Genomic DNA, 12,626 nt, shown 5'->3' with positions numbered 1-12,626 from the left:
CGAATTCCCAATTTACAGCAGTTGCATTAATGCCAGGAGCACAGAGTCAATCCCCATTCCAGTAAGGTTCTCCCAGAGTCGATACATTGAGACCAATTCAAAGGCTGAAGAGAAGTCTAGAGATGCTACATACAAGGTCATTTTAATAGCTGGGCTAAATTTGTAGATTATTTGTAAGAAAGTGAATATCTGGTCAATTGTCGATAATCCATCTTTAAATCATCCTTGTATCAGTGAAAGATTATTCCCATTGGTGACCCACTCATCCAGGGCCTTCATCATCAGTTTAGAGAAGGGTTTTCAGTTGCTGTCGATTAGACATATTAGTCTATAAGACTGTGGACCATCTTTATGTCCCTTCTTATATAATGGCACAATAATACTGCTCAGCCATGAATCTGGGCAGGTATGTGTCACTATGATCTCTACAAAGACTTTTCGAAGTATTTGAGCCAACTAGTCAGCATCTACAAGAAAAATCTATGGGGGTATCAAGTTATGGCCTTAGAGAGTTCTAGTATAGCTCCATCCACTTTATCCTTCGAGAAAGCCTCCAAAGGATTAACATTTGGTAGCCTATTCAGAATTCCCTCATTAGTTAGAATGGCAATCAGGTGTGATGTATTCTCCACATTGTCATCTGTGAAGTTGAAGATTGAGTAAACATGTACTGTCCAAACATCTTCTGAGATGTTTGATTCTAAGTAGTTCCTCTTTACTCCAAGCCTTTCCCAGATCTTCCTTCAACAAACAAGTGTGTACCTCTCCAGGGTGGCTTGTTCTAAAACCTGCCACTTTCTGGTTGATAATTCAATCTTTTTCTTCTTTATTAGTGATTTATAACTTACTTGTGTAGCCCTTATTAACTCTCAAGGGAGTTCTATTTGCAGAGTAGTGTGTAATTATGTTTTCTTTACTTAACATTCTTCATCAAACCATCCTTCTTTGCAGGAGTTTGTTTTTACCCCAGTCTTTTCTTAAAGGGCACATTCTTCAGATGATTTGAGTTAGCGATTTCAGTAAAAAGTCCTAAAGTGGTAGCAAGGATATGGCCCTGGTCTGTCTCATAACCATTATTGTAAGTCGACTGTTGGTGAGCTTGTTTTACACAAGCTATGTTTGATTCAAGATTTTGATTCCATCTGATTTTGATTTGTCCTCCCAGATCCCAGGCATTATTTAGCTCTTAAATTTCTATAGGCACTATAGTTGTATTGTTTTTGAACTCCAGGCAAAGGGGATCATGAACGCTCTCCAACTTCCATTGTTCTTTCATATTTCCAAACATGCTCCAGTCGGTGATCTTAGTCAGAAAATAATCAATTACAGATTGTGCTTTGCGGGCATTATACGTGGCCACATCGTGGTCTTCATTTTTATTGGAATTACAGTCTGAAGTTAGGCCCCAACTGAGCAGAAAAGGGCCAACTATTTGCCTTTGGAATATATCTTGGGGAAAGCATGTCTGATTGTGGGTAAGCCACATGCAGCTTTCAAATCAATTAGGGCATCATCGTAATTTCCCTGATCTCCCATCTTGCAGTTGAAGTCATCACAAATCAAGGTGAAGACCTTAGTATGACAGGGCAGATGTAACGCTTCCTTTATATATTTTAGAAGGTGAATAAAACCAGCCATCTTTTTTGTTGCTCATAGGTGTTTATTATTCTTAAATGTGAGTTATCTAAGAGTTTAATAAGGTTTTCATGGTTATCCTCCCTTATTTTGGTTGACAAGCATCTGTCAGTTCTACAAGATATCTGCAGTCCTCCGCTGTTTCTTGTTTTCTTTGATTCTTTTGCGTTTTTCACATGGTTAATGTAGCCTGGTAATACTCACAGTAATCAGGTCAATTTTTCTTGAAGTATAATTACATAATGGATGAAAAGAAATGTGAAAAGTCGGTGTCTCCCATTTTTGAGAGATTCCTGCCACATTCCAGGTGATAGTGAGGCTTTTGAAATGGCATCTGTTGGGTTCAGAATCCCCCTGCATATGTCTAATGGCTCGGCAGTCCTTTTTGTTTGAATTTTTGATCCAGGTTATCCTTGAACTTGTTCACCTGATGTGCACCTTCCATCATTCTGGGCCCACCTAAAGTTCCTACTTTGATGTGATTTTGCGGGTCTAAAATTTGTGTGACCTTCGTCTTGCAGTCTGCGCCCCCCACCTGGGGTTTTTATTTCCTCTTCAACTGTAGAGTTACAAATATCCAATTCTATATTGGTGTCCTTGTTGCTTATGCTCATTCAGATGTCTACTCTTGTCAGCACTATCTTGCCTTTTGGGGATGGCTGTTTCATAGTGATTACTTTTGTTTGGGGGGAACTTCTGGTTTCTTGGATTAGGGGCAATCCCAATTCTGGCGCCCGAAAAACAATTTGCTAGTTGCATAATCATGTGCATATACTCAATTAAATTTGCGTGCCCTGAACCAACTAGGATGCAACCAGAGTTGCTGCCAAGACTGGTTTGGGAGCATCTCACAATCTGAAGGTCATTCTTCTTTTCTGTGTGATCAACCTAATTTATTGATTAGCCATTTATATGTTTTGTTTTCCTGGGACTCCCTTCCTTCCCTCTTCGATACTAATGCCAAGGTGCAGATAGAAAAGTTCCTTACGTCCTTTATCCAGTTTTGTACCATTGGGTTTCTAGTTCCATGCCTTCCTTCTTGAATCAGGAAGAGTTATTCCCTGACAACTGATATTCTTGATTATCGACGATTCTATGTTTCCAGCATAATCTTTCGTAATGTAATCCTTTTTCACTAACCATCTCTAAGGGAGAATCTGACGGAAGGACAACTTCTCTGTAGTATCCTGCATTCATATTGTAAGGTGTTTTACTACCCCTGCTCAGCCAGTGCCTGTGCTCTGACTCATTAGAATGCTGGTGTCTGGTGATGCCTCGGAATGTTGGGACGCAGAGAGGTGAAGTGACAGTTGGTCATGGGCTGAGCAGCTGACAGGCAGCTCCTGGTGGGGTTCTGATCTACAACATATCTACTTGATGTCCTGAACCTTACAACTTGTTATATTCATGAAATAAATCTTACTGAATTCATCCTTCCTGTGTGGACCTACTTCACTGCATTCTCCTTGTGGGATCGTTCTACCACGGCCAATTTCCATTTCACTTTTCCCTTTTGATTCAAGCTCTTCGTAGGCAGTGTTTGTTGTTGGCAGGCAGAATAAGTCAGTATTTCTTCCTTTGCACATGCAGTTGTTGCTTCTTTCTCCTTCATGTGCTTGTTTCAGCTTTTGGATTTCCTTTGTCAATTTGGTTATTTCAATACAGAGTTTATAAATTATACGTCTCACGTTTATTGAGATACTTTATGTAGTTTCCCCTCCTCCTTATACATGGGCTGTCTTGTCCAAGGCATATATTTTCGACTGCTTTCTTATTGTCGACTTGGGGTGCCTTTTGAATAGTGCCACCTGTGGGACATCCCATTTTCTGGACTGAAATGTTAACGTGGGGCTTACTATTTGTTGATTTGCTACTCCAGCACATGACAGTTATGACATAACATGTTCTTATTTGAGGTGTTGTGACATATACAACCCTTCACCGAATCACTTCCTTGAATGCCTGAACGGCAGTTTCAAGCCTTGGGAGGAACAGCCAAACTCGATTGTCTCTTCTTCGGAGTAAGTCGATGGTTTTGTCTCCTGTTGTCGTTTTAAGTTGTGGAGTCTGACGTCATTCCTATGACTTTCCATCATGTTCTTATTCAGTTTTCTTTCCTGCCCATGCTTGTGGCCATAACTCTCTTTAGTACACTATTATTAACATGTGTCATTGGGGACAGCACATGCAGGCGTGTTTTTTTTCTGTGGGAGGGAAAAAGGACCGAGATAGAGGGTTCAATTTAAATTATTTTAGATTAGCAGTATATTCCCCCAAAGTTTCTGACTACAAATAAGCCCCTGAGGGGTGCTCTGGGGATTTTGTGAAATCCAATTTTATAGCTACTTCTGCGCTGTTCATTGCCACATCTCTTCACTGGTGATCGATGAAGCAAATTTTTCCTACATTTAAAATGTCACCTCCTCAAAGGAGAAATGTGGGATCGTAGCAGACGGTTCTTCTGAAACTTTCAACTCCCCAAGAGAAAATCCTTCAGATTGTAGAACTAGGTTGAGGGCATTTGTCACGTGATCCCTCGTAGTAGATGTTGCCCCCGGGAGATCAATATTTGGTTCTCTCTTTCTCTGTCCGTGACCATGCCTACTCCACCTGCAGAAGCTGCTTTGTACATGGTCATCACCACAGTTGTCACAATTATATTTGTCTAACTTATTTATTTTGCCGTCCCATGCTCAAGAGCTTTGGCTCTTCTGACACACCTGGACCTGCATATCATAATTGTTGAGTATGTGATTGATTCCCTATTTATTGGGTCATCGATTGTGTTGCCAACTGGATGGTTGCATATTTATTTTGGTGCCCCGCTATCCATTTCCAAAGCCTCAAGCACTGTCTTAGGCTGACACACACTCCATTACTTTAGCAAATTTGTCTGGTTTGTCAGTTTTTTTCCTGGGGGTAACAAGTGGATAAACCATTGTCTTTCTCATACACCCCCTCAATTGCCTTAGTTTTCATTGGCTTCACGCTTCTCTGATTTCAGGACAAATTGATGTCAATCTTATAACATAGGCAGTAAGCTAGTAAATACCAGAAAATAGGTCAAAGCAGTCAAGCAGCAATAAGAACTGCAGCTAGGGTGCAAAAGCGCAGAGTGCACAGCATACAGCACAGCAGCAGGCACAAGGCACAGGAAACTCAAAACCTAAAAATACTGAAAGCACTACGAAAGGAACCAGGCTGACCATGCCCCTCCTGCATTCCAAGTTCAGCAAGATCAGCTGCTCAGGTCGGCTTACTCCGAGCAGACAGAAGAGAAAATATTACAACCACCTGGCCACACCAGCCGTGCCACCGCGGTCTCTCGTGCTGACCACAGCCTCACCAATCATGAGATTGTGGGACTGAGGAACAGAGGAAGGCAGATAATGAACCTCTTGTGGCAGTAGGAGCGACAAGGTGGCATGCCAATACAGGCAGTTGGGCAGGTGGACAGGCGGCCAGATGCCCAGACAAGCAGGTAGGAGTAGGCGAAGCAAACCGCCAGGAGGGAGTCACCAAAAGGAACCACTGGGGGAGCGCAGGCAGGCAAACTACACCAACAGTGCGCAGCTGCTTCTGCCTTGAACTGCGCAGCCACAGTGTCAAATGTCTAGTGTTCTTAGCTCTATAGGAGGGTGTTGCAGTACCAGTGGTTGTTCATGTGTCGTGCTGGACTTACTACTGTTTTTGCTCGTCATGTGTTATGTTAGACTTACTACTGCTTTTGCGAATAGCCGAAAGTGGTAACCTTTCTCAAAAGAGCAAATTACTTAAACATATAGGTTACCTTTGTGAATCAGGCCCTTAGCGTCTTACCCTATGGGTTTGCAGGTCACACTATTTTTATGTAGAAACATACTTTTTTATGTGCAACAGAGCATTTTTCTCTGACATGTTACTGTGGTTTTTAAACTGCAGGCAGTCAGGAGACAATCTGATGCCACATTTTTCCAGTCCCAGGTGGATGTTGTAATTTATAACACTGCAGCTCACATGTCACATCCGCATCTTCGGTTTTTGTACTCTGTCGACTTTCCGTGGCCTTACATGAAGGGTAACTAAGCCTATTGAATTCACCCAACTTTACCTTATGTTCATATGAAGATAGCACACACAGTGACTCTGAATTACTGTGTCAAAATGCCCTGGGTTGTAAAACCAGCACAAACCAGTCCATAGGAAGCAAAAGCATAGCTTGACCATTTGGGAAAAGCAACACTGCTACGGTCATTAACTTTGCGAGAGTTTATACCTTGTTCTCCTCCAGTTAATAATCAAGGATCTCATAAGCGTCCAGTTACAGTAACTATCTGTGGCTTATGAGATATTTTACCAATTAATTTTTTGGGTGCATAATGAAGGGCGCTATAACTATCACACATTATCGAATACAGCTGTGCTGAGTCTGAGCTGCATCTTGCAGATGCCACGAAATGTGTGGGCACCTGTACATGCTACACAAAGCTATATATGTGAGTGTGTACAATCTCCAAGACAAAGCGATGTGAGCATCATTTTTGTGCTCATGCATTGATTTTTGACGTTTGTCAGTTTTTGTTTAAAGTAGTAATTTTCAAGCCTAATGTCCTCCAATGCCCAGATACATTGATGGGTTGTATGGGCATGGTGTTGGATAATGTATTCAATAAGATGTATTTCTGGATGTGTTTTGAACTCTATACCTGGACTTTGTTATTTTTGTGATGTTCACTTGTACAGCACATACATTTTCCATGTGTGTGTGCCTGCCTGCGTGTATGAGTGTGAGTGCGTGTCCAGAAGCAAATTTGCAACTGGTCCTCTAAAATTTTACAACTACTGAACCCATTCCACTAAACACTGCCATCATTTTCGAAGTCAAGCTCCGTCCTTTGAAAACATCTGTAATAGTGAAATAAACTGTGCATTTATGAATATGTAATAATCGTGAATTGTTCCTGAATAGATAAAGGTAGACCTATTTTTAGCTAACCTGAATGCATGCTCTCTATGATGTAGAGATATGTTCCTTTAGAGTTGGAATTTTAAAATATTCAATATCATTTCTTCTGCAGCTGAACATGACGTTTCATTTGTTTATTGTGGCCCTTGCCGGAGCCGGTGCAGCTGTTATTGCCATGGTAAGCTGTTGAATCTTATTACAAAATCATGCAGCATAAGACACATTCAATACATGTAATGTATGTTACTTTCATTTGGTACTGATAATATAGAGTCCCACCCTTTGTTCAGATTTCATAAGGATAGTTTGTTTTGATATATGTAAAAGGGCCATTAGCTAATTTTATTACAAATATTTCTCAAAAATAAAATCTAAGCTCAAAATATATAATTCAATTATGCAAGGTAGCAAGTAAGAAAAAATATATGGGATAACGTACTCCCTGCTGTACTTTATCAGGATACCTAACGTCACCTAGGAGTTCCGTGACCATATAGAGAAATGAGACCGATGGCAGAGTTCCTTTATAAAGTGATGGAACTCTGATATGATTTACAATATCACACGGCAGAGGGTATTTTATTCCTTATATTTCATGCTCACACCATCATCCTTCTTACAAACTGCATACATTCTTGGTGTTATGCTCTTACCTATGAAACAGGTAATAAAGTATGTTTGCACACATGAAGAATAAAAGTCGAATATGTAGTTCAAAATTAAATACACCAAAACATAATTTATTGGTAAAAGATATTAGAATCACTTTAATGGAAGTCAGAATCAAAAAGTACTGTAGCTCAGAATGTGTAAAAAATGCAGAGTGATTCTGTCTTTCCTGTAATAACCTATATTAACATGCAAAAAATAAACATGTTGCTATGAATATGTCCATTCTGCTGATCGGTGTTTATTTTAAGCTGAAGCTGCAGTTATGCAGTGTTTGTTTTAAACTGCTGCTGTAATATTGTTCTGCGACCTGACTTGTGGTGACAGTAGGCATTATGACGTCACAACCCAACTGTAATAACTTAATACAGTTGGGCGGTTACATCATTTCTTTATTACATGTGACTAGAGATTTCACAAGTTGCTGGTGGAAAAGGAATTAGAGGCTGCCTTTCATAGAGGGATAGCAGGCTCCTATATATTATATATGGATAAAGTACTCCCTTATCGTACATTATAAGGATATTGCAAATCAATGAGGAGTTCTGTGATCATATAAAGGAATTAGGCTGTAGGACGAGTTCCAGCATGAGGTCAAGAAACTCCGAGGTGGCTTGCAATATACTTGTTACGTAAGACAGCAAGTATTCTTTTCCTCGTGGTAGATAATCACACCATAATCCTTCCTACATACCACTTAAATCTTTTGTGTTTTCTTCTTTCATAGGAAAGAGATGGTTAGATTGGAGATATGAAACATAAAAGCTGAATCTGTATTGCAAAATTAAACATATTTAATAATGTGTTGCCAAATGATATTAGAATCAGTTTAATGTAAGTCAGATTAAAATGTGTTGTAGCACAGAATGTGTAGAAGAATGCAGAGGGATTCTATCCTTCCCCTAATGACCAATATCAGACAAAAAATAAGCATGCTGACATACTATCACCTTTCTTCTGATCATTGTTTATTTTGGAAGAACAGATGAGAAGAATGACAAGTCAGTTCTTGTTTTCTTTGTTTAAAATGATGCTCCTTTCACCTTTGCTGCTGACAGGAAGCATTTTAATGTAACATCTCAGCAGCAATATGTTATCACAGTTGACCAGCTATCTCACATACTTATTTCAGGTAAATAGAGATGTCATATCTTGACTGTAATAAGGAAATTAGAGACAAGATTTTATCATGGGAGTTTGTGGCTTCCATATATTGTAGCTGAATTCAGGCTGTGTTTGCAGAACCTTCTAATTATGCATGTTTTTGACTATATATTAAAATATAATTTTACATTTAATAATTGGACGCCTATGATATGTGTATAAAAAGCTGTCTTATTATCGTCTACTTGTGAATTTGTGTCACCTATAAATTGAACATGATTGTTGGAAGTGGCACTTTCTGGTTGGTTGATGCGAGGCCCAACCCCGGTAGAACCTACCACTCCCGTCAGGGGTGGGTGATTACAATCACTGTATAACCTGCCTCACTCTTGGGTAGCTTGGCACTGATGAGTCAGGCTCATCACAGAGTACAGAACTCAGTCACAATAAATACACTGAGCATCATAAAAGAGACTTCACACGTGATGTATGTAAATAATGTTTGTATTCAGAGCTCACAGTAATCAATACAACATGAATATATTGTAGTTCTGGTTAATTCTGGTTATAAATCTCACTTGGAAATATTACTAGCAGTACTAAGCTCAACTGTGTTGAAATGACACCAGTATTATGCACACTTGGGACAGATACTATTCTCCCCACCCCAGCACCCTTATGCAGTGCAACACGTTGTCAACCCTAGGCCCATTCGAGCAATTCTTATGATTAAATACCACACAGTTATAGGGTGTACCCCAGCTCACAACAATATCAGAAATATGTACATACAAACAATTTTAACTCTTTTTAGCAGCACTGTGGGCCGAAGCCGCACGGGTAAAACTAATGTCAAACATAGTGTACTTCTGGCAAGAAATCAACATGTACGGCAACACCGCTGGCCACTGTCTTTAATCACAGGCAGTCTGCAGACGGTCACTCCAACACCCACACACTCACTGATAAGCGGTGCAACAGATATCAGACAGGTCCGTACAGAATGCGCTCGCTTACCAAAATGCGGTACAACTGATACCCAGCAGGTCACTTGATAGCACACTGCAGACCCTGTAGCCCAAGCCTCCCACCATCGTACAACTCACCCAACTACCCTACACCCTCAGATTGGAGACAAGCAGCCCTCCTCGCGAATACTAGGCCGCATGCGGGCAAAGTCACACTTGGTCATGGTCCCAGGAAAGTAGATGTGGGTAGGTAGCAGGACTAATTAGGAAGCAGTTGTCAAATGGGGGTTTGGCAGACACTCAGGAACTTCACTCACAGGATGCGGAACAGAAGCGGGGTGAGGGCAATAGTCGGTCACTCAAAAAGGTTCCACAAGGGCATTCCAGCACCAGCCTAGTTATGCAAACCAATCACAAGGGGGGGAGAGTCATGCAGTTTCTTGACCCGCTTCTAATCGCTCTTGGAAGTGTTCCTTTAGCCCAGTCACTTATTTTCAGTACCCAGGCAAGGGCCGGGAAATACTTCCTGGCAACACGATGTTGTCAGGCACTGGGTGAGGAGACAGCAGTTGGTCCGCCACACTGACGGCCACCAAGGAACAATGGATGAATGGGTAATGATACAGGGGAGCCTCTCAGAAGAAAAAGGCCCCACGTTAGATACACGTTGATCAGAGTCGCACCCAGGCAATCCGGGCACAACATCTAGTGCGGAGAGATGTGAGTCGCATCAGAAAATTCCAGCTTCCCAAAATGAAGAATCGCACTATCAGTACCTTTCTGGAAAGGAAGCACAATGCCTTGTGTGTGTTGATACCGCAGACTGATCTCCATTTAACTAAGATAACTGTTTATATATCTTTGTCTCAATTAGGAACTAATTATTTTCAAGTCGATTGTTGGAATATTCTATGTGTATCGATGGACAATATTTTACAGAGCTTCATTTGTTATATGGCACTCATAGAGACCCTTGATTACGGGACAGGTGGGGTGGAATTAATGAGTGCTCTGCCCAATTCTGTGTTGGTAGGTTTTTGAACACCTATTTGTTTCTGGTGTTGATGAGCCAGATACTATTACACTGACCAGTAATTCCAGTCGGAAAAATGACATGAGGTTTTGGGTGCAACCAATCCTCATTCCACTGTTGTTTCATTGGGGAAGCATACAATCCTTTCCCTGTCAGAAATTACCCTTCCATTGACTCTCCTGCTCACCTTTTCTTTCAATACATTTATCACCTGATCAGAACCGGTGGCAAATGTATGTGTTAAACCCCACAGAATAAGAAACTCTGGGGCATATTTGCAAGAAACTGGTGGAGCGTGGTGTTATGCCAAAATTGGTAACGCCGCGCTCCGACAGTTTCAAAAGATAGGGATGTGCTGTATTTAGAAGAATGCGGTGCACCCCTGTATTCTCCGAAGAGCTGGCGCTAAAGAAGCTGCCTAGTGCCAGCGCTGGGGTGATTGTTTATGTGCTGAAAGGGGCACTGTCCTGCACGTAAACATGGAAAGAGCAAAATACAAGGAAAAATGAAACATTTCTTCTGGTATCGCCTGCTTAAGATATTCCCTGGCAATATTTTGGCGCTGCCATACCTTCTAAATATGGGACAGCGTCATAAAGCAATGGGTGTTACAGCAGAATGCCCACTGCAACACCACTTTAATGCTAAGTACTGAGTGAATAGGGGCATTAATTACAATGCAGCGTTAAGCCACATTAAGTGCATTAATGCCGTCTTGTAAATAAGGAGAAGAACTTAACACCACCAGAACATCGGAAATACCAGCGGTCTGTTGGCGTTAGCTCCTTGTATATATGCCCCTCTGTGTAGTTTTAAAACTGGGAAAAACTGCCCGTGCAATAGTTCCGATTCCATGGGGTTAAACTCGCCATTAATACTGGGTCAGTTTTACTTCACTTTAACAGTAAATTTGCATGAAAATTTATCATTCCCCGGTACTGTCCGGCTCATAATGGAGTCCAAAATCTAGCAACTGCATAAACATTAAACTCTTTCTGTAGGAAATAGATAAATCCCACCTAAACCAATTCCTAAAAGGCAATTTACCGCTCAAAGCAGTTATTGAAATTTGTCTGTTCTATGTTACTAGACGCCGCAATTAAGTTCAGAGCAATCAATATAGTCAGCCATCCATCATTTAATTAAACTAATAGCTGCATTGTGATATGACCTTAAATCAACTGGGGAACACCTTTTCCCATAATCATGACCTTAAATCATTCCTTTCATTCTATTTGAGCTAAATCTTATCTGACAGTCAGCTAGGTACTCACGATCTCTGAGCTATGAATGAATTAGCTGAGTCTATTTCTCTTTTGAAACTCTAATCACAAAGAGAAGGGTAGATCTGGGCTGTATGAGGAAGCCTGCACAGAAGTCAACTTCAGAGAAGTCGGATTTGCTTTTACAAGGGGTGTGATTTCCGAATGGTTCATTAGAGTGTGGGTTATTTCAGCTATGTGTTCCGTTTAAACAACATGCAAACTGCCATCTGAGTGAGTTGTAAAATTTTTAGAATTAGAGGCAGCAAAGAGTGACCCAAGGTTCCTTAGGGTGCAGAGTATCTCACTGCGATGCTTCACAAGAAAAGGCCTATTCCTCTCAATTAGCTGGTCAAGTGGGGGGGTGGGGGGGCAACTTGGTTCTGCGCAAGGGAACCTGTATTCACCTTTTGTAGGATGTGCTTAAGGGTAGGTGAAGAGAAAGACTAAACAAACTCTTACTCCCATTTGTATTCCTATACTTACTTTTACACACATATTTCTATGTATTCATACTCTTAATCCAAATTATTCTAATTTATACCCATCCCTTGTCTTACACTTATGCCTATTTACTCTTAAGGTTAATTCTACTTACTCCTTGCCTTTCACTTTCTTATGCCTGGTATTCACCTTACCCTTTTTTTCGCTCTTAGATACTCCTGGTCATACTCTTACCTACTCCCACTACTCTCATAGTACTAGACTTAAAATTTTACTCATTACCAAACTCATCTTACTTTACACCTCCTCCAGTTGTGAAAGAAGAATTTAGTTGCTGGCTTGACTCATTTACACCAGATCATTGACACAATATCATGGTAAACAATATTGATGACAAAAATACTGTTTCAAAAATACAGTTAACCACAATAATGTGATCCTACAATGGTAAACACAAAAATAACAGTAAGAAAATAATTTTGACACTGATATTGACCCCAAAAAAGATAAAAAATATCGTTTTTTTAATATTACTAGAGTTTAAAGTAGCAAATGTAAAATATTTT

At 40.5% G+C, this 12,626-nt stretch overlaps 1 protein-coding gene across 1 annotated transcript in view; it reads left to right on the top strand.

The window, feature by feature from the left end:
- Positions 1–12,626, top strand: part of GPM6A (glycoprotein M6A) — a 573,449-nt gene that overhangs the window by 525,037 nt on the left and 35,786 nt on the right. The window contains exon 6 of the mRNA XM_085641856.1: positions 6,693–6,758. Within this exon, the coding sequence (XP_085497982.1) occupies positions 6,693–6,758 (66 nt within the window). The remainder of the gene's footprint in view (positions 1–6,692; positions 6,759–12,626) is intronic.

This window comes from Triturus cristatus, chromosome 2_2 (assembly GCF_964204655.1).
Source record: "Triturus cristatus chromosome 2_2, aTriCri1.1, whole genome shotgun sequence".
In the NCBI taxonomy this organism is placed as follows: domain Eukaryota; kingdom Metazoa; phylum Chordata; class Amphibia; order Caudata; family Salamandridae; genus Triturus; species Triturus cristatus.
The sequence above is the reverse complement of the archived record's forward strand: the minus strand, read 5'-3'. Positions and strand labels throughout refer to the sequence as shown.